The sequence below is a fragment of the Labrus mixtus genome, chromosome 18, assembly GCF_963584025.1.
Source record: "Labrus mixtus chromosome 18, fLabMix1.1, whole genome shotgun sequence".
Classification (NCBI taxonomy): Eukaryota; Metazoa; Chordata; class Actinopteri; order Labriformes; family Labridae; genus Labrus; species Labrus mixtus.
Genome location: NC_083629.1, coordinates 15,569,846 through 15,593,699, shown reverse-complemented (window position 1 = coordinate 15,593,699; position 23,854 = coordinate 15,569,846). Strand labels below are relative to the sequence as shown.

At 40.2% G+C, this 23,854-nt stretch overlaps 1 protein-coding gene across 4 annotated transcripts in view; it reads right to left on the bottom strand.

Moving 5' to 3' along the window:
- evla (Enah/Vasp-like a) overlaps window positions 1–23,854 on the bottom strand; it is a 39,464-nt gene that overhangs the window by 14,018 nt on the left and 1,592 nt on the right. Inside the window, exons 1-2 of one of the 4 annotated variants that reach the window (XM_061062747.1) lie at window positions 20,342–20,617; window positions 333–501 (exon numbers count right to left, since the gene is read on the bottom strand). In XM_061062747.1, the coding sequence (XP_060918730.1) occupies window positions 333–501; window positions 20,342–20,364 (192 nt within the window). In that variant the 5' untranslated portion in view covers window positions 20,365–20,617. Of the gene's footprint in view, window positions 1–332; window positions 502–14,223; window positions 14,650–20,341; window positions 20,618–23,854 lie in introns of those variants that run through there. The other 3 variants (XM_061062746.1, XM_061062750.1, XM_061062749.1) reach the window with 3 other exon arrangements.

The window sequence follows — 23,854 nt, the reverse complement described above, 5'->3', positions numbered from 1 at the left end:
TGCATGCACTGGAATGGTTCTTGTGCATTGTAGGAAATGTAATCCTGCTGGGTCCACTGTTCATACAAACCTTCATAGGATATTGTACAATTTTTCTCTGATATCTCTCATAGCTTTGGAGGTAAAGAACCACTGTCTGTATACACTTGTGCTTTTTTTTTTTTTTTTTTTTTTTTTTTTTTTTTTACAAAATTGGTCCATCCTGATAACCTATGATATCCTACTGTATCACAGACCTGTGATCTGTAAACATGTCTCTAATAGAGAGGATATTATATTAGGTCTGTGTACACTTCTCATTACCAGGAGTGTGACGCTGAATGTTCTCTCACCTGCTGGTCCTGCAGTTTGACACCCACCACTCTGAAGGTGTTGTTGGCAGTGTTGTGGTAGATGTTGATGCGACTGAAGCCCTGCTGCCCTGGCTTGATGGGTACCCACTTCTTACTGGCATCATCGTAGACCATCACAGAGGCTCGCGCCTGGCAGATACTCTGCTCACTGAAGAAAGAGAGAGAAAGAACAGTCAAATATATTCATCTAACACTGGCAAAGAAACGTTATGAGATCAAGTTATGTTATAAGTAATTATCGTAATTGTTAGTATGGTTGTTTGAATACCAATATCCAGAATGCCTCCATTACTGCCTTACATGTATCAGGTATCAGTGCATCATTTGATGTAATAATAGATGCCATATTTATAACTCCCCCCAAAAATGTAGCTACTTGTTTCTTCTTCTTCAAAAGTGTAACCCAGACAGAAAGGACAAATATGGCTGCATGCAACCATTGTTTTAGAACAGCACATTAGTTAGCTGCTAGCTAAGAGGCAAGCTTAAGTCAAAGCTAGTAAGGGTTAGCAGTCATTGTTTCCAATCACACTTTTTAAAGCTGATTCTCTTTTTTGTAAATATAAAGTTAAAAGAACTTAACCTGAATAAATACACAAAATTGGGTTCGTTTTTAAAAACCAGGGTTTATTTAAAACTTTTTGATGGAAACAGAACATCAAGATGGGCTATGGGGGGAGCTGACGCTGCTCACATTAGCTTAGCCTGTTTCTAAAGGTGTTCAGCTTGTTTGAATGAAGTATTCTGTAGGCTTACTGAGCCAGGCTATACAACAATGACGGCAACAACAAGACAATTATTCAGGTGTAGTAAAGCCTTAAGATTTGAATTGTTAATAATAATAATAATTATGCATATTTTTTATTTTACAGTTGTATTGGAGGGATTTTCTGCAATACTGAAGTCTAGGTATCATAAAAGTAAGTAGGGAGAAAAAAAAATCAGAACATCTGTTTGTCAGAACAGTAGGATGTTTCCTTTTTTCATACAGACACAAAAAAAAAGAAAAGAAAAAGCGCCTGACACTACAGTGTTAGTTCTCATACTCTGATTGTTTGCCAGAACAGTGCAACTGTGATGACAGTCTTATAATGTAAAACCAGTGAAACAGAGTTACTGTATGATTATCTGGTTGGCTGTTAGGTCACTTGGGAGCCACACCTTTCTGTAGCTACCACTACATATCAACACGTAAGAAATAACATGCTGCCACTGAAATAATCTGACAGCCTGTGTGCAGAAGAGAGGTTGGGTCGGCGTTTTTATAAGCTATAAACAAGGCCTCAACCTAAAAGTGAACCGTGGAAATTCCCCTCGCCCTCCTGGTCTTTCGCTGTGGTGCTGTGGCATCGAGACGTGTTCGGAGGAATGAGTACAGAAGGGTGTGTGCAGTGTGTTGGGTAATGATACAGTGTGTTAAAAACCAAAGTGTTTGATCTGTGATCGTATCGCCAGATGGAGTATAAATGGGTAAAAAGTGAATGAAAAGTCTCCTATCACACAAGAACACATCTGTAAGGAAGCATCAAATAATCATGTTCACAACCACAGAGCTGAAGAGTATTAACTCAGTGAAAATGCTCCTGAGGTTCAGACAAATCACATCGCAAAATGTCCACTTTTGAGAGATATCACTCTAGTTGAGGACACACATGTGTTTATTTGTGCCGTTATAACCTGAGCATTTGCGCCTGAAGGTGGTTCAAAAGCTTCAGTATGGAAACACATAGCAGAGGGTGCAGAGAGATGATTTGGACCGACAGAGGTGAGGTCATCTCTGTAAGGTGACTTAACGCTTCAATTCTCACTTTCAACACCTCAAGGACTTCTGCTCTCTGGCAGTCAGACACACATTAGCAGCCTCAAGGTGTGAGGGCCACAGAAAGGGAACTACAGAGTATTCATGACATGCTCAATATCTGCTGCTATTCTTAAACTTCTGTTAGTTATTTTTAGATGATGTAAAATCAATTCAGACATAAATATCGTAGTTGTATATAGTCGTACAAAGGTTCAGGTGGAAAAGGAGACACATTCAAAGTGTGCAACATTCACTATCCAATGAATCTTATTATCAAACAATTATTTATCCAATTTAAAATAAATGGTTTAATCTATGACGTAGCACAAGTGACATGTTTGAATTTTTTTAATGACTGACCAACCCCAACAGATGTCATTTATCCTAGAATATTGTCACATTAACAAAGCTAGTACTGAGCAGCTAAATGTCTGACATTTGCTTGAAAAGCAACAATAGAGATTTACAGATTATCAACGTTCCACTTCTATTGACAAATCTAAATATTTGACTTTGAATTAAAAACATTTAAGACATAAATTTGTTTCAGGTTTTCTCAAGTCTGGTACATTTCTACTTACGCCAATGAGATGAAATTTACATTTTTTAATCCATCTACATCACATTTTACATTATAATTAAATACACTTTTGAAAGAGTCCACCGGTGATACGCCTGACCCTACAAAATAAAAGCATGGCCTGAGAGCAGTACAATAATGATGACATGAACAAGAGCCATGATTAATTGTTCCATTACCTGGAGAGCCTGAAGTAAATGAGATTGCACCCTCAAATGTTTTATCCGAGCAATTTAGCTCAGTTATATCTACAGTAAAGGAGGCAGAAATAATACAAATGAGGAGCAGATGTATGAGGTTATCGTTCACAGTTATTATCAGGACGCCTGTAGCATTCAAATGCCGACATTATCACCCTCCCCCCAAACAAGCTTTCCACTAATGTAGCAGGAAGACAGCGTGACACCTGAGAGACCCCCCTCCCCTCTCTGACACATGGATCCGTCTCAGCCCGCTTCCTCTCACTTTCCTGCATCATCTGCCCTCAGGCTCCCTCGCAGTCGTCTCAACGGCCTCAAATAACTCAGCAGTGATTATGCAGCGTAGCTTCTACTGGCTACTAGCCTGCATATTTCCTCAAACGAAGAGTCTTTTTTATGTAAGAGTTCTAGGAGTGATGAGTAGCATTTCAAACAAAGTGTTATTTTTTTCTGCTTTTAATTTCCCGACTAAATGTAGTGTAATGGTGTATGAATTCAGAAATCCACTAAGCTTTTCATTTTTAGAATCTCAGCACGAATGACATTTTTGGACACACCACACTAGCATGCAGATTTTTATTTCTACAGTATTTTAAAGGTGGGAGTTTAAACATTCAACTTGTTCCTGAGGGAGAAGACTTCAAAGCTGACTTGACAGATGGATTTCAGCAACAACTCCCACGATTACAACCAGATCTGTCCGTCAAATATGCATCGGTCCCCACTGCACAACTGTTGTGGAGTTAACCCGCGGCTAGAATTAAAACAAAGCCATCAAGACGATTCAATCAAGACTGTGATTCCGGCACATACAGCTGATGTATGGTTCAGTCCCTCTTTGTGACACGTCTGGATGTTTCAGGCCAAAGACAGCAGCCAGACACTGAGTCAAGATGTTGGAGATAAATATCCTTTATTTACAGACAAACAGGAACGTCAAAAACTAAACAGGAAACACATTGGCCATTAAAAGGAGCAGATGAGAATGTGGAATTCCTTCAATTCAAACATGGCCACAACAACGTCTTGCAGATGCAATCCAAATCTTGCTCTGACACAGAAGCAGAATCAAAGGCCATCTAACTCCTTATGTATCAAGACAGAGAAGCCTTATAACAACAATTCCTGTTTCCTGTGGAAAATTGTATCCTCTGATATTATCGGCAAGGTTCATTGCTTACATTTTTAAGGAAAAGCTTTTATTCTGAACGCAAACCCATGAGAGATAACTACAGGCATCCTGTTTCCTACATCTCCAAATAAGCTAAACAGACTCCCTAATTACGTATCAGTCACTTCAGAGACCCAGCCGACCACAGAGTGTTACTGCCACGGGAGGAGGCCATATCTCTGTGATGGATCTTCTTACAAAAACAGGCCCTATTTCTGGAGCAGTTTGGGCCAGGAGGGATGGAGTGCCTCAAGCTTGGTTTCAGTTATCTTCAAGAAGTCAGAAATAAAGCTGCCACTCGTCTACTGCTGCTTTACATACAGCTCATTGCTTCATCAACACGTCATGGGTTGCGGTGCAAAAAAAAGACTAGAAAGAGGATCTGGCATCGAGAGTTCAGCTCATTGGTTGCATGGTTCACATAGCAGCTGAGCTAATTTCAGCAAAAGTAAAAGGCTTGTCACTCCTCCAGACAGCGTGCTCTGTTGTGACTCTGTTTTGGCCACATGACACAAGGGGAGACAAGGCACAATAGGGCACATGATGATATCTACTTAGCATCAAAGCGGCTTCAGTCGAAAAACAAGGGAGACTGAGTGGAGAGGCGACAGAGATAAGAGGCAAAGAAAACTGAGTGACTCTATGTTTGTGAAGGAGGAGAAGCAGGCGATATGGCCGAATCTGAGAAAGGTCAGATACCGCTGAACATCACAATCAGTGACATTAAAAGAACGTGATGAATCAGAGGAAGAGTGCACATAACAGGAACAACTAAAGGCCAAGTAAAGATTACTTTACTTGGCAAGTAAAAAAGGAAAACATGTCTACTAAATCAACACTTTGATTCTGAGTTGACGTTATACAAATAAAAATTGATTGATTGATTGAACTCCTTCAAAATCAACACTTTTGATTACACTGGTTTTGAGTGTTTATATGGAAATTACACAAAAATCCATCCTTGCTCAGTAAAGGTAATCTAAGACTGTGTTGGTTCCTTTTCACGGCAGATATTTAGATTTTCAGAGTCATGGCAGGAGTCTGAGAAGTTAGCAACATCGGTGAATTAAAATGCACAATATTAGAGCCCATGGAACAGGCTCTCCTAATGAAATGATGCCATCATGAAAGCTGTTCATTTCATTGTTTTTGATGATCAGAGGCATCAGAACAAAACCACTGACCCCGAACCATTTATTGAAAGATACATGATGTCTGTACTAACTAAAGATGGCTGCTGCAGCCGCTAAGGTGGAGCAATCAAACCGGTTAAGAATATGAATCTGACATCATCACCTTCTGGTTTCTTAAGCTAAGTATTAAAGCCCAGTGATGGCGGTTGCCATATTGGCAGTTTTTTCTTACCACTGTAACTTTTGCTGCTTTGCTAAAGTGCTCATGATGGATAAGCCGGGTCTTTGTAATATAGCAATAAGTAAGGTCTTTTACCTGCTTTTTGTAACATAACAATGAGTAAGGTCTTTTTACCTGCTGTTTTGTAATGTTAAAAAACAAAGAGTAAGGTATTTTACCTGCTTTTTGTAAAGTGTCTCGAGATAACACTTGTTATGAGTTGACGCTATGCAAATAAAAAATGGAAATTGAATTGCAAATTCTGTTTCAAAGTATCTTTCCATCAGCCTCGCAACAGGTTGTGGAGCTGAGACGGGCCTTCAGGCTCCAAGCTACAAAGCACCCAGCTGTCATTCAAATCAGTGACACCCCCAATGATGCATAACCCTCCGCCTTAAGATAATAAAAAAGGATGACTAATAACAAAATTCCCCCCACTTATAGTTTGTACCAGTTAAACATCAGCTATTTAGGCCAAAACTTTATTAATCCTGCTGTAAACGTGTTGATTTGTGCTGTCAAAGCGCCTCAGCCTCAAGTAGTGAAGTGGATTTTGGATATATTTCCCAGCCTAACTTTGTCAGGCTTTTTTTGTGCTGATTGGTTGTAGTATCTTGAAGGTTCTCTCCCATCTATAATCTTCCTTGTAAATCAAAACTGAATGGAGTGACTTCTTCAGACAAATCTGTCTGCCTATTTGAACGAGCTGTAATCACAACATGGCAGACAGGAAAGTCACCTTTTTAAGTTACAATAGATAGTTACATGTTATTAAACTATTTGTTACGTCCATGGACAAACTGAAAAATTGTTATCTATTCGGATAGTATCTAGTCACTTTCTGAATTCTACCACGTTTGAGCTGTTTAGGTCTCCATCTGGTCTATGTGTAAAAAAAGAAAACAACTCTTGAGCAGCCTGTTTCTTTGTCTGTTTGGTACTGGCCAGGCAAAATATGTATTTTGAGAGCTTTTTTAGTTGGCAGCTGGCTGCTGCTAAATGAGAGTGATAAGAATCAATCAAGGAAGCAGGACTCTATAGACTAAAGCCCAAAACAGTGAGCTAAAAGACATGAAAACAATCCTAAGAATTGAGGCTAACTGCAGAATGGGACTATTTCCAATTGTACTCGTCACTGCAATCCACCTCTTACACACAAGTAGTCATGATGTTACCAATATTTGATACAAAACTATTGATTATATAAGGTAGTTTCTCTCAGCTGGCTGCTCCAAACCTCTGAGGGTTTCAACCTGCTGGTATTTTCTCCCTTGTGTATTCTATAGACTACTTCTTTAAATATGCATAAGCACTTCCCCACAAGCAGCTCATGAATAAAATAAGAAACGAAACTCATATACAGCTCTCAACCCCCAGTAACAGGCTAATAAGATTAGAAAAAATATTTTAAAAAAAGAGAGGAAGAGAGAAAGCTCTTCTTATTAGTGGTCAATATATTTTTTATCAAAGTGGAAATGTATCCTGAATTTGATACACTTTAAAAAAGAGCCTGACATTATTTGACTACCAGCTCTTCAAAGCATGTCACCTTTGTTTTTGCTGGACTAGGCACATTTCTCATTGGATGCTGAAGAATGTTCGTCTTAAAAGCCAGCCTTAGAGGGGTGAAAAGAAAGAGGATGAAGATTTCAGATCGCAGAAACGAGAGAAAAAGAGAGAGAGAGGAGATGAATAGACATCGGGGAGAAAAACAAGGGCAGAGAGGATATGAAGGCTTCTGCCACACTGAGCACTTCCTCATGTCAAATAAGCCTCATAGGCGAGTGGTGAAAAGGAGGCCACGTTCCCAGGCTTTTGAATTAAGCAAAGCACTTCCCTGCACACATGGTTAGACATATGTGCTCCCCTCAACCCCTCCCTTATCCCACCCTCCTCCACACAAATCCTATACATACACACTCTGAGTGTGTTTTCAGTCCATTAGCAGAGAGCTGAGTGCTGGAAGAAGGGATGCCTGAACCTGATCCTGCATGTGCAACAAATACCTGTATACAAGACGTGTTTTTTTTCCTGTGAGATCCGCTGCTTCAGCATTACATCTCTGGAAGTATTTAGGCTGGGAAAGTGTTTCCTTGGCAAACTGTGGTAGTGGGTTGGGCGTTGGAGGGCATGCGGCGCTCTCTCTGGGTAGCACCCGAGGGCTGAGCTTCTGTTATCATGGCAATTAGCTTTTGTTGTTGGGGTAATTGTTTCATCGTGCTGGTTCACAGTGGAAGGCACCCGAACAGACCCGAACACATGATGAGTCATTCAACTCAGCCCGGTATGGCCTGCTCATGAGAGCAGTACAGATTAGTTTGGCTTTTGTTTCTGTTATAAAAAACTAAATGTTAAAAATACAACCAAAGGTTACCAGCGCTGCAGAGAAATGTGCTGTGAGCAAAGGTCTACACATGTTGAACCAGTGATTCAAAATAATAGATAAAGCTTTGAATATCTGAGTGCTCAGATTATGGTCTTCCAAAAATTTTAAATTTTAAATTTACATTTTTAATTAATGAAATTAATTTTTCTTAAAATATTCTAGAATAAAGCAGATAGCATTGTTCAGCTCAATTACAGGTTGTTTATGTGGCCATGTAGCAGCTCCACTCAAGCATAGTTAAAAAGATCCCCAGAGATAAATGGCCGATCTAATTAAGCTGCACATCACCATTTGAGACGTCGTCTGGCTTTACACAACAGCACAGAGATTACAATGAATGCCACAAAGAAATGACACAAAGGCTCCTTAATGGACTGAAACTGGGGATATTTATAGACTGCAGCTTTAACCTGAAAGTGACCAAGGTGCGTTGCCATTTTTGTACTCATAGGTGATTATTTCCCAGTTAGTTAAAATAAAATGTTACAACCACTTCCTGCTTACACAAGTTATACAACATTTATTTTGGTTGTGATAACCACATACAGTTTCAAATGCAGAGAGTTAAAAGAAGCTGCACTTTCCTACCACAGCAGCTTTTTTTTTTTTTATCCAATAGACACACACAACTAAACTAGGCTAATCTAACGGTTCAATTTATAAGCTCCAAGCAAAAACTGAAAAGAAGCTTTCCTGAGCTTCTTTGGCACTGGATCAGACAAGGAGAAAAAACCTCTTCCCGTAACCAGAGACCTATTTTCGCTTTAAAGAGTATGCCTTAAAAGCATCACCTGCAAATAAATCCTGTGAAATATGTCACAGTGGAAAGACGGAGCTGTGGTAGTTTACTAGTCATTGGCACATATGTGTCCTGACTGAGCCTTCTTCATCTCCTACAAATGTATCTGTCTCTGTTAAATGTGAACTAGCTAGCAAGGCTAAAGGATGTCTATTAAAAAAAAGACAACGACCTGGTTGATTGACCTAAGAAGCCAGAAAATCATTTCATTCCTTCAATCAGCAAAGAAATTATCCCTGATTATTTGCTATATCTTAGTGGTGCAGCAGTCAATCTACAAAGCTGGTGACGACTTCATTCTCCCATTTAATCATTTCATTTCATGCTAATTAACTCGCTTAAAAAAAAGTCTAATCTTGTGCACAATAAAAGCCAGCTGAGCAGCTTCCTGTGCAGCAGGAGTGATAATTACACATTTTTATGCATCCCTGGTTGGTGCTTTAGCTAAAACAGACATACAGTCAGTGTCAGAAAGGGCTTGTAACTCAATCCGAGGTTTGGTAGAAAAACAAAGCCATCTCTAACACAGACGTGTTTATTTTACTGCAGAGCACTGTGCTGCCGTATCTGCAATCCAGCTATCTGGCATGAAGAAAGACTCCAATTATGTCTACACTCCACCTTGATATCATTCAATATCATGTTCAAAGTGAGACGTGCTGCTGTGTTTATCACATAAGGGAAGTTGTAAACTGACATAATGCTATGCAGACTGATGTGAAATGTAAAGCACAAACAGAAGCTCAAGTGGTACTTGAACTCAATTTGTGCTCAAGCAGTCTGCTCTGTGTTATCCTGCCATAAACTGGAATTGAAATACATAATTATACACCCACACACAGTATAATATGGTACCCATGCTGTACATACGCCCAAAATAACAGTCACTGATATTTCTACTGAAGGGCAGCTTAGGGCGACAGAGACAGACAAGCACACATACATTTGACTCTATATATAACTCATTGTAATAATAGCTTCTCTGGCCAGCCCCCCCCCCCACCCCCCACCCCCTCACAAGGCAGAAATATCTTCTATATGTTGACTCAAAACATTGGTCCCCACAAAGACAAAAAGCATGCTCAGAAACACACACATTGGCTACTGTGTGTATACTAAGTTAGGTTATTGTCATTTGAACACTCACCACCAATCACTACAGATGCCTTCCCTAGCCCCCAACCTTGGATAATTTACCCTGACCCTTGAGCCAAGGTCACCCCTCTTTTAGCCTTACTTCATACTTAATTCTAATACACTTCCCAAAAATTAAGTCTTAACCTTCAAAATGTCCTTTAATATACTGAGAATATTCGAGATGTCAAAAGGCAGAAATGTCCTCAATATGTCATTTCAAAACAATGGTCCCAACAAGTCAGAAAGACAAGCACTCACAGACACACACACACATACTGGTTATCGTGAAGATACTCTGTTGTCTGTTATTAGCCACATGGGAAAACTGGGAATGTCAGGGCACGGTAAAACAACCGCCTGTATGTAGTTTTTTAGGGGGGTGTATTTATCTAAAGTATGGACATGTGTGTATGTGTGTGTTTAGTTGGGTGGGTGCTGGGGTCTATCTGACAGAGGAAAGAGGTCTTTCTGGCTGGTTGGATTAGAGACAGAGCCTTGCAGGCAGATCATTACCTCACTGCAGTCTTAAATCTAAATTAACCAGGACTTAACCCTCGTACACGACCTCTAATCTGCTCTGTGGGGAAAGTACTGTTCACAGGCACAAGGAGGGAGGAGGAAGGAGGCCTGCTGATTCGAAATCAGCACAAGCCAACTTTATTGTCGGGAAACGGTGTGAAGTCTAGTCATTTGTAAGTGAGAAAACTAAGCACAGCTAGCTTGTTTGAAGGAAACAGTGAGATGTGCAACAGATGCCAGGTTTCAGGGACTGCAGCAGTACTTTTGCAATGGATGCAACACTGCTGCCAAACCGTAGTATCTGCTAGTGATTAAACGAAGAGTGAAAAACAATCATGCTGTTCAAGTCTTTCTAATGTCTTCATCTAGATTACAATACCTCTATCTATGCTATTTTGCAATACAGGACACATTTAATTCTTCGTGTTGAAGCTGTATGATTTGATCAAGGTTATGAAATTCATTTATTTATTACATGATTATTTGATCCCACTAGTATCATTATTTAGAATATTAGATGTTTCATGTTTAGATTTAGAACTGAGTGTGGCACTGGGTAATATGCTGGCAGGTAGGTTAGGATGGGCACAAACCAGAGGAGGACAGAACAAGAGCATTGTCCTGTCCTCCTGCTTTGTGCTTCCTGTATATTGCAACTCTAGTTGATATTGCAGATAAGTCCAAATTCCTGTAGTATATGAACACAATAACAGTCATGAATAAGTCCTTCTTCTGCATGCCCTACTCACCCCTCACCTCAACCAAAGGGAGTATTTGCTGTTGGTCGGTCTTATTATGTGCTTCATGAATGATGAGTTATATTGACACATTTTCTGATCCGATTGCCCTGATACTGTCTGGAGTTTATAAAAGCAAACTGTTCATGGCGACAGTGAAACATGATGACAATATACTGTGGCCAACATGCAAAGAAAGTAAACATCGTAATAAGTATACTTTCTGAGCATTAGCATTTTAGCATTGAACACAGTATTGCCGTGAGCTACGTGAGACACTGGCTTAGCTTACCGGCTGTGGGCATTAGCTAAATATTTAAATAACAAACACATCAAAGCTATCGCTCTAGGCTAAAGGGTAAATAATCATATTTTTTCAGAATGACAAAATATTCCTTTAAGTTTGGTATTTTTTAACGTTCATATACAGTATGCAACGACCTGATTCATTTTAAAAGTTACAAAAGATTCTTTCTTCCATAGAGAGCTAAATTCTCTGTGAAATTTGCCATTTGTATTTCAGCTGAAAGTATGAATATGTAACAGACTTTCTTTGTGAGGTATTAGTACTAAACAATGTAAAAATGTGACTCACAGTAAGTATGGTTAAAGCCAGAATAATAAGGATTCAAAGACTATAAAGCTAAGCTTCAATGGGATACAAATTTCTCCATCCCCTCCACTAATGCATCACAGCAACAATAGTTAATAATTCTACCATGCACTGGCACAGTGGCTGAGAGTCTAATAATCTATACAATGTCAGCAAAGCTTCAACATCCCTGATCCATCGTGTTGTCCAGATTGTGATAACTGATAAACGTAGAGTGTTTATCTAACCCCTGACCCAATGATCCACAAAGCACAGAGCAATACTACACAAAGAGCTACAATTAAGCCCCAAATGGGAGAAAGAGAGAGAGAGAGAGAGAGAGAGAGAGGGGCAGAGACAGAGCAGAAAACTGCAGACTTAATGGCATTAATGCAAACCACATTAATGTGCTTATGGTCTTAGCTAAATGTCCCAGTTGTTTTGTGCAAAAAGCTCAGTCTCATGATATAACAGAACGCAGTGCTGCTAGTTTCAATTCATCCACACGGCAGCAGCAGAAAAAGCATGACCTATATACCGCAATTCCCTGCATGTGTGCTGCATTTGTATTACAATACATTGAAATACATGTAATCTGACATACTGGCACTACAACATGATCGCAGAAATATGAGAATTGTCCATTTCATTCAACAATGAAGCAAAAAAAACATTAAAAAGTATGTCAGCAAAATCCACGTTAATATTGGTCTGACACTGAATTTAGATTTAGTGTCGGATTTTATGGCGTGTAGTTCATTTACTTTCAGTTTTGTCATTCTGCTTCTCTGTAATGTCTATGTCTTTGCACTGCCATGTCTTTGCAAGGTGGATTAGGGGGTGTGTAGCATCATGTATAACTTCATCTAACACATTTTCATTAAGAGGTTTATAGAAAAAAGAAGAATGAAAGCGGTGTTCAAAAATCCGCTGTTAAGGGCGGTGATTTAAAAATATGGGTTAGAAAGACATGAGTGTAAAACTCATCCAACTGTTTTTAACATGAACTACTTGTGTTGAATATTGAATAAATGTTCTGGTTTACCATGTTGAGTTATTTATCTAAGTTTATTGTATTAATTTATTTACAATAAGGATATCAATGAATGAGTGAGTAAATCAATCTTGGTCTGGCCTCTCGTAAAATACATGTATGACCTTAATTGGACCTCCTGGTAAAATAAAGGTGAAATTAGAAATGATTAAATAAATAGTTTGAAAAAATGAGACTTGACACCATTTCTGCAAGATTTTTGTTTGTCTTGTTCTTCATGAAGGATTAGTATACATTTAAAAAATCGGGGTTGTATTAGATAACAATGTGTCTGGCTATACAGCTGCATGGAAGCTAACATCACAGCTTCTTAATATCAGGTTTACACAGCCAGGCAGGTTGTGGGATACAAAGAAACTGGTCTCTGGTCAGTTTTAAGCATTAGCTGCCCCAAAAAAACATTATTGTTATTTTTTTAATTACCCTCCCCCCCATCCCTTCTTCCCCTCCCTCATGATAAAAAGCCAGCCAACAGAGCTGTTTGATCCTGCAATTCTCATTTGGGACAAAGAAGCATCAGCAGCAACTAAACCTCGCTCCCTTTTCTACCTCTCTTTCGTATCTTCCATATTTGCTCTCTTAGCAGAAAACAGAGATCGAGTGTCAGAGAAGGGCACTGGCCCGAAAGGCAGCAATTTTAGCCAGAAGCCATGCTGTCTTCAATACTAATGTGAATTAAACATGTATACAGCCAGAGCTGAACCCCCTGCTATTCAGAGTCCCGCTATGTAAGGCTGTGAGTGATCAGAATAAAAGAAGATGCTCGGTGTAGCGCTCAAACAGAGAGCTGCATTGCTCTGGCAGCATCTCCCACTTTGACTGAAAAGATGCGACCAGGCGTGAGGAAAGAAAAAAAAAAAAGGATTATCAAAATAATCAGCAGCCAACATCTGACACTTAATTAAACACAAGATACTAACAAAGAACTGTTGTTTTTTTCAGCTTTCTGATAAATTAAGTTGCCCTCACACAGTTACTAATCCAAAATAACCTAAATTCTGTGTTTGACCACGGTTTGTTGAGGCCAGCTTAAGATTACAGATTAGTATTTTAGCACTGATTAAAATACAACAGGGAAAGATTTGACTGTCTGTGCTGCTGTAACATCACAAGACGTCTCTGCAGGCAGTGATCGAGACTACAAAAATAGGCAAATTGTGAACTACAACTTCCTTCATTTAAAACATCTTTACTTTCACTTTTCTTTCTGCCTGTAAATTACATCACTAACACTAATAAATTCTGGAGGTATACAAGCACAGACACAGACACAGACACAGACACACACACACACACACACACACACACACACACACACACACACACACACACACACACACACACACACACACACACACACACACACACACACACACACACACACACACACACACACACACACACACACACACACACACACACACACACACACACACACACACACACACACACACACACACACACACACACACACACACACACACACACACACACACACACACACACACACACACACACACCAACAAGGTGTGAGTACAAACCTGGCAGAGATGTGGTTGTAAAACAACCCTGAGTCACTGACGCTCTGAGGGAGGCAGTAACGCAGCACTTGGACCCGTTGTATGTCCATTTTTGGTAAACAGAGAAACAAAAACAGCAGCAACAATCTATGAAACAAAACCCAGCTTGTGCGGCTCCGCTACCTTGAAGCTAGAATTCATTAAAAGCTGTACAATCCTCCAGCTGAAAGCCTGAAATATAAATTACAAACAGGAGTGCAGGGCTGCACAATTAACACAAAAAGAGATCCATTTAAAAAAGCCCAAAATTTGAATTAAATCCTTCAGGTTTAAATTCCAGTACTGCTGCATCCAGAATCCAACCGGCAACAAAGAGATGAATGACGGACAGACTGGCAGGGATGAAGTCATTGACCAGCCTGTTGTCTGGGCGCATAACAGATGAGCATGTGTGTGTGTGAGTATGTGTGTGTGTGTGTGTGTGTGTGTGTGAACCTCTGTACTATTGCTGTACTCATTGCCCAAGGGAGATTACCTCATATCCGACTCAAACAGCTTCTACCCCTCCTCACACACACACACACACACACACACCCTCACACACACACACACACACACACACACACACACACACACACACACACACACACACACACACACACACACACACACACACACACACACACACACACACACACACACACACACACACACACACACACACACACACACACACACACACACACACACACACACACACACACACACTAATATTAAGAGGGTGGGGGTGTAGTTGGGGTTGCTACTGTTACCCCCCACCATTTGGCTCCAGCCTGTTGTTGCCATAGCCACCCAGTATTAAGCAGAGCCTATATTAACAGCCAGTGGTCCATACTGTGGTCAGTTCTTATTGATCTGGATGCCCTCTGCCTCAGAGGACACATCATGTAACTGGTGATTATACACTAACGTGTACAAACACACATTAACTGGGTGAGTCTGTGAGTGCATGCTGAGAGTCCATTAATATCCAGTGAGTTAATTACTATAGCTAACACTCGGTCAGAATTTGCGTCACAAGAGAGAAGTTAGTTTTATCATTAGCTGGAGGGATTTTATCAAAGTGTAGGCCAGATTCATTTGAACCTGAAAGCACTGAAACGCTTATATTTAGCCGGGCTAGCATTGTAACCCTTTGATCAGTCAGTTTAAGATTTATCCAAATGACTTCGTTATCTCCTTAGAAGAAGTTAGCCAATGCATTCAGAGACTGGGTGCTATTTGGCTCGTTAGTATCTTAGAATGAAAAAAATGCTTAACTCAGATCCTGCCCACAGGAAGCGTTGAAAATGCTCAAAATCTGCATGATGAAGTTGTTTCATCAGCAAGTTGGCGTGCTGATATTGGCATTTTGTGCAAAGCTCTACTGTAGCTGTGTACAGTCTCGCTGGCACAGTAAATAAAAATGTTCTTTCTTCGGCAATTTTCTCCTAACATCTTTTACACAATTCTATAAAATCCTTTTAAAAAATGTGTTCTTTTGTAAGATTAAAATATAAAACATCTGCAGCAACAACTGCAGCAAGAGTAATAAAGCATTACATTACAGGGAGAACCTGCAATCTGTAACCTCCCACTGAAACCCTTTTCACACATACGGAAATCTCCTGAAAAACTCTGGAGATTTGGCTACCCAGAGGCTATGTGTGAACGCAAACAGACGCATTTTTCGTGCAAACTTTACCCGGAGTTTCTCAGGCCAGACCCCTAGTATTTTTTTCCACAGAAAGTCCAAGTGAGCTGATGTCTGAACGCGGCCGCATATACTCCGGAGATTTCAACTCAAGCCAATGGGAAGAGAATGACGTTTTTTATACAGTGACTGCCTAAAGTGTCTGCACACGACCACTACTATCTCCGTGCACGTAATTAAACGTCTGCATTATGTTTTCTGTTCGTCAGTATGTTGTTCTCCGCTCTTTTGTGGATGTTGTCATTCCATTGGACTACACATAGCATTGATATAAAGGCAAATATTCTCATTATAACGTCGTGTAGCGGACTCTGTTGCTTCGGCCGCTACTTCCGCGTTGTTTATTTACGTCAGGAAATCCCCCGACCCCCCTCCCCTCTGACAGGGATAGTCCCCCGCTGTGAGGAGCATATGTGAACGGCTAGGTCGGGAGAATCTCCGGAGAAGTCCTCCAGTAATTATCTAGATATTATCCGGAGTGCATATGTGAAAACGGCTTGAGATCCACTTAGATACACACACAGTCCTAGGACTGACAGAACTAGAGTGTGAGGATGACAGAATATTACTCTCTGATCTTTGACCTCCACACTAATAGCTGACCTCATATGTTGCAGTGACAGCAAACAACAGAAACAAGCCACACTGCCATGGGGCAGAACAGTTCAGTATGCTGAAGAAAATCATGTTTTGATTAGCTTCTTCCTCTATATGATACTATTAAAAATCAACAGATACTTGTTCAATACCATGGCAAGAAAAATAGAAGTAACTCACTCTTGATGAATTTTTTTAATTATCCAAACTTGCATATTTTGAACTGTCTAAATTGCCCAAATAGTGAAATTTGAAAATGTGGCTGTGTGCAGGAGACATAACTGGAACTTAGGCGTCTCTATGAGATGCCAAATGGACTTGAGAAATGTCAGTATTTGAGTGTACCACCACTTCTCTCTCTCTCTCTGGCAGCTTCTGGTCAAAATATGATTGAAGATCTGTATTTTTTTAAAGCTTCAGTTACAGTACTTTTGGATACTATCGATTAGGGCCGCAACAACGAATCACTAAAATCTATTATTAAAAGTACCGGCACCGTATTTGAACATCGATTTGTTGTGTTGCGCAATTAATTCACTTGCCGTGGCGCAGAGCTGTTTATGTCACAACAGACAGTGGAACAGAGTGTTGTATGGCACTTGGTCAGCTTGATGAAAAGCATGTTTGGCTTTTGTTAATGAGACGAGATGAGGCAGGACTAAAATGTAAGTGGTGGTTCGTGACATATTAAATATGACATTTTCACCTCACTGTCAAATACAAGATGTTAGTTCGTGCAATGCCAGGCAGAGAGCAGGACGGGTGTGTGTGTGTGTGTGTGTGTGGTGTGTTTGTGAGGTGTGTGTGTGTATGTGAGTAAGTGTGTGTGAAGCAGAGGGAAGGAGAGAGCATGAGCCGACATGATGGCGAGTGATAATGAGCTAACGATAGCCTGAACAAGCAGTGAGTGACCAACTATACGGTATCAAAACACTTGTAACCCTTAAAGGATCATGCTTCCCTTGATAAAGATGGAGAGAAAGCTGTTTGATGGGTTAAATCTGTAGCACTCTGCATTAACATGCATGCCAGGTGGTAGTGTAATAAATCTCTTACCACACTGTGAAAGTACTCCACTACAAGTTAAAGTCCTGAATTCATAGTATGTCAGTGTTATCATCAGGATGACATAAAAGTAGTTAAAGTACTGTACTGATAGTGCAGTTAAATGTTCCCATAAGTGTGAATTTTATTAGTATTTGACTAATGAAATACATTTAAAGAGAGAAAACAACTTAAATGAGAGTAAAACTATAAAGGGCTAAATTAACTGGATGTGACTAGAATATTTTTTTCTTTTTTACAGTCAACACTGGTTGAACTGGAACGCCTGTCCACAGTGATCTGTTTTCTTCTGGGCTCACAGTCACATTTATGCCAGGCTAAATTACCATTTGCTCCTGTAAAGTTTGGAGTGTCCAGCTACAGACCATAAGACATTTCAGTGACAGGCTGCGCAAATGTTAACAAGTTCAATGTGTGACAGGCTCTGAGATGCCTGAAGGGGGGGGGGGGGGAGGGGGGAGGCACTGCCCCTTACTAACATTTAGAAAATGCTAACAGGCAATGCTAACCGCTGAAAGGAGAAAGATCACTATCAAACATGTGACAGTGACAAGTGGGCTTGATTCCGTTCTTTCTCTATTTAAAAGGCTGACCTGCCAGAGATAAGGTTAGGAGATGCATTCATGTGAGAAGACTTAAAATCATTATTGTTTTTTATTTCCACAGATATTTTCCCACAAATCCCTTTGTGTCACACAGAGAAGCTTAAAATCTAAGACAAAGAGAAACTGCACAAACAGACTTGAGACCATTATCTGGAAAATATATTGTTAAAACTTCCCTTCAACTGTGTTATACCGTAAAGGTCACTGATTACGTTTTGTTCATGAATGTCTATCAAACAGAAAGTATTACAACAACTAACTTCCTTTGTATTATCCTTTGTGACAATGATGGAGGTTTGTGTTGTTGGACTAGCAACAAAGCTAAGTTGTTAGACCTTAGTTGTTTTGACAGGTGTATAAGATCAGGAACTCAAAGTGACATACCAAAACATTTTAGGGGTTTTTGGGGTTCTTTCTCCTGAGTTGTCCTAGAAACATATATTTTAAAGGTAGAAAAATATAATTATTACTGATATTGAGGCTTTTAAGACTCACCCAGAACATTACAAGCTGTAATATACCTTTAAGATGAAGTAAAGATATTGGTTTTGTATCAACACATTTTAATAAACCAAGCTATTATTTGACAAAAGGTTTGATATGGAATCTTTCTCTCAAAATAAACTGGTTGGTTACATTTCAACAACACACAGCCTTGAAGCCTACCAGATTGAAATCAGCATATCGACCCCACTGATGACATCACTTATTAATTACAAACTGCTATAGATGCCAGTTGGCCCTCAGGCTAATTGTCACTAACACATACAGTACAATATGGATAGCAACCCCCTCTTTTACACCACCCCTCCCCCACCTCTGCTTCTCCTCCTCAGCCTCACTCCACCTTCCTCAGCCGTCCCTAGTCCGCGTCCCATCACTAATCCTGATCCTTAAAGGGGAACACCACTTCCATTTAGGAGGACAATACATCCCGGGATACACAGACAAAAATACAGATTCAGTATTAACCTGTCACAGTCTTATACAATACTGTTATTTCTGAGTCAGTGTAGCATCATATGAGCTCGGAGAATTGTGCTTTCCTTTGTGTCAAATGTCATTAGCTGATCTTTTCCAGGATTAGTCAGCTCTCTAAAAAGATGTAGCTGTCAAAAAAACTGCCAGAGAAACGACATCTGAAAGGGAGGAGCTGATCTCAGGATGGGCCAGATTAAGATTTTAAAGAAAATGTTAGTCTTCACTGAAATTACAGTGAATTAAATTGAAACGTGAACACTATGCAGTTATATGTCTAAATATACTTTTTTTTTTTTTTTTTACATTTTGCTTCATAATAATCTGAGTGACCATGCCGGTGTGAGCAGATCCTCATCGATAAAGAACATACTGTAAACCAGAGGCACTGTACTTTACTGTAGATTACTAGAGTGCATGCAGTCAAGCGTAAATCTCTGAAGTTATCTCATCTGCCCCACTCGGCTCCACATCTGTATTTGAGCTTCCACAAATCACCATGTCCGGCTGTAATCTGCAGAGGCCATATTATTACAAGGGACCCCCTCTCTTCGTGATTCATCTGGCTTTTGATAGTCCAACTCATCAGCCATTCAGAGATTAGCGCTCTCTATCCCTTTCTTCCTGCCTTCCTTTCTCACACATGCAACGAGTCAGATGGGATCTATCCTGTGAACGACGGAGAGCAGCAGCTGAGCTGACAGACAACTCGTTCCTTCTTCCCAGGGTTAAAAAAAAAAAAAAAGGGTGAACCAATGAAAGATATGCTAAAGGGTAACCAATCAGGCTTCTGAGCTAACAGCTGGCTCCAGAGAAAACACAGACAGACGAGTGGAAAGAAGGAGACACACGAGAGAAAGTCAGCAACCACTAGAGGAGATTTTCCTCTCCCACTTTTCCTGGATTCCTCTCCAACTCAAGCCACTTGTTTTTTCTTTGCAGTGGCATACAAATCCTGTTAGAAGAAGCAAACAGATTCTGCGGTCTGAAAGCTGAGCCAGGCTTTAAACAGAAACACCAGAGAGAGGAGAGGCAACATCTTAACCGCACAGTCCAAAGCCAATTTTTTACCTTTCAACAACACTCCAAAAACAAAGAAAACCAACACAATATGACAGAGAAAGAGGTCATGTTTCCTTACCCAAAATCATCCAGTGAATACATGTTGCAGACGAGGACAGTCCGATACTCACGCAAAGGATGAAAGGAGGTATAAAAAGGGGAGATTATGGAGGAGAGGGGGAAGTGTCAGCCTGGGGAGGAGAGAGCGGTACACATGCTGTACTTAAGGTTTCTTTACATCCTCTAAAAAAGGTTTCAAAAAATCCAACAGAGCGGACAGAAGACTGAGACAGAAAGAGAGAGAGAACGAGTGGGAGGAAAGGAGCGAGTGAGGGAGAGAGATGAGGAGTGTTGCAAAAGAGTGAGGGAATGCAAGAGAGGGGGAGAGTGAGAGAGAGAGAGAGAGAGAGAGAAGAACATGTGACCAGAGTAGACCAGTCATCTCTCTCCGTTCTGAGGATTGGAGCGCTGTCTTTTAACCTCCAAGGAATCATTTCCAATGGATGGAAATTACACGTTAGCCAACATAGGAAACAGGAGAGCTTTTACAACCCGCCTTTTTATCGTGAAGATTTTCAGGAAAGCTTTAAATAGGTTCTACAGTAGCTGAATTTAACAAGAAATGCATCTAAGCCACAAGCCTAATCACCAATTAAGTCCGGGGTGGGAAAGCACACAGCAGGTTTGTTCACTCAGCTCAGCTTTCATGAAAGGACACAATATAACAAGGCTGAAATGAAATGCACTGGAGGAACAGAAGTTATAATTAGCTTACAACAAAGTGTTTATTTTATCTAGAGCAGCATTTGTGGTTTTCATGTTTTTTTTTTTTAATCAGAATGTGTCCTCAATGAGTGGTCCATCTGGCTAAAGCAAACTTAGAATGTAAGCTCCTTTGCCAAGGCAAGCTGAGGTGTGGGAAACAAAGAGTATGCTAGGCTACCAACAGATAGGCTTTGAGGCATTAAAGAAAACAATTGAGCCTGAAAATCAGTGAAACACAAGACAAGAAAAGAAGACAAAAAACGCAGGATATGCATCCAAAATCAGTGAGCACAATGATAAAATGGGGTTAAACAGTAGGAATCTGTAGGATCAAAAGGCAGAGAGGGAGAAAGAAAAGATGCCTCTCTTAGCTGTGAATACTTTCACAGTACTAGGCGGAGGTCATCTGATACGGTCTGCTTGACCTCCATTAGGCCAAATGGACACATGATGCAGATTCATCATCAAAGCTCCAGCAAAACAAAGCTTGTGTATGTATATGGGATGTGCTGGAAAAATGACCAGATTATGTATGATGGTTTGTGGTAACAGTATGTTTACTTTATGAGACGACAGAGACACGGGAGGGTCACATGGTATTCACTTTGAAAGACAGAAAAACAAGCTCAGGAATTAAATGGACATGAGAATGAGTGTTTACTAGTTATCGACTATCACAGCTTTAAAATGTATGTAGGTTATAACCATATCAGCCGAAAATGATCTTTTTCATCATTTCTGTTTGAAGAGATATAACGTTGATGTTATTCACATGTAAAAAAAAAAGAATTTTGATTAAAAGTATGCACAAAAAATATTTCCGGTCTGCTTTCCTATCTTCACTCTTCTTTCCCTCTCATTAATAAAAAGTGTGAGCCCAATGTCCCAGTTAATTGAGAACCACTGATCTAGATTATTTTTTAATTATGAAGTCTGCACGTATTCTATTGTTAGATAATCTACTGTTGTCTTAGTTGATGCAGTTTGACTTGGTACGTGCTGTCTTTATTTACCCTTGAAATATTCTGACCAACATATCCCTATAGCTTAAGAGCCGATAATTTGACTAAGCCTATGCACTCTGGAAAATTTCAGAAAGACCTCCGCTGAAATCCTGCCGAGTTGGTTGTTCACACATGCAGCTCACACCGCGGAAGAGACAGAGGAAGCAACAGAGTCCACTTTGGACGCTAAAATGACAATTCTGCCTTAATATCAATGCCATCTGTATTTTGACACAATCACAATATTAACAAAACGGCGAAAAATAACATACTGGTTAAAAGAAAGATAATGAAGCTGTGTTCATTACGCGCACAGAGATCGCACTGGTCGCATGCATGAAGTCTATGGTTTGTGTGCTGGTTGCAGGATATAAACGTCACCACCCCCTCTCACTTGCGGTGAATTTTCCTGCTGACTTCACGCAGAAAATTTACTGGAAGGAAAAAGTCTGGGTAAAATAAAAAATAAAAAGTTCAGCTGTTTGCGTTTACACATGCAGCTCACTCGTGAAAAAACAAACATCAGGAAGTTTTCAGGAGTTTTGTGCGAGTGTGAAAGCGGATGTTAAACCGGATGATAGCCTAACAACTTATCCTGGTAGCCTACTGCTACAGCACAGGTTTAGTTGCTCCGATTGGATGGAGGATAACAACCCTTGGAAGTTGGTGATGAACAGAAAAGCTTCAGGGACAACAGAAGAAAAGTCTGAGGATCACAAAAGTATTCACTGAACAACATCTTGGGGACAATGAATGTCTTAGAATTGTATCTTTTATGGCAATCAATCAAGTAGATACAGTCTCCAGACATTGTTATCAATAGTGGCTCCAGTATTAAATGTCTGGAACTAATATTGGTTTATTTTTGTCTGAGAACTGTGGCTTCTTCTGTTATTTCAAATCTTCTAAAGGAAAAATCTTTTCTTTTTTTTTTCAGAAAATAAAAACAAGAAAAAGTATAAATTATTTAATTAGGAAAGACCGTCCTTTTAATTTCCCCTGCCTCTACTGACTCTCCCTGAGAAGTTTGGGTAATACTGTGGTATCGCTGCCGAATGAAAACCCACAGAATGTGACTGTTGTGGCTGTGTGTGTGGGGACGCTGGCTCACGTGGAGCCGCTCTCTGATCAGCAGCTGCCTGCAGTAAGATGCATAACTCAGCGTTTTACCTTCCACTGGCTGCACTCGCTCATTCTACCTTTCCTACGATGAGTCACCATAACAGGCGCGTCAGAAATCATCCTGCGTTAATAGTACAGAGAGGACGCCTCGCTTTCTGCCCACTTACACTGTCTCTCTCTCTCACACACACACACACACACACACACATACAGAAACACACACAAACATGAACACATGACAGGAGCCAGTCTGACAAGGAGACAAGAGAGAGAGAGCATCCCATAATGAAGCTACTACCGTTACCAGACTAAAAATAACTCACACTCACGTAAGTGCAGAAACACACACGCACACATTCTTCATGCACAAAAGCAGCAAAGGATGCAGTGATGCCAAACAAATAATCTCATTGAATTTTTTTTCTCGACTCTGCAGAAGAATCTTCAGGTCACCTTGTTGCTGCTATGTGGAGACTTCTCTTTTGGGCTTGAGTCAAAGAACAGATCTGCCTCCGGCTAAAACAAACTAGCAGAACAGGACCGAGGCAGCTTAAAGGAGAAGAGGAAACAGCATGTTCACTGAAGTGGACTCTGAGATATGAATCTTACGTGTTTACTGTCTGAGAGCGAAATCATTCAGCCGCTGGCTTTGGGTTGTGTGAGGTTACAGGAAAGGGCTGATTTATTCAGTTCAGGAGATG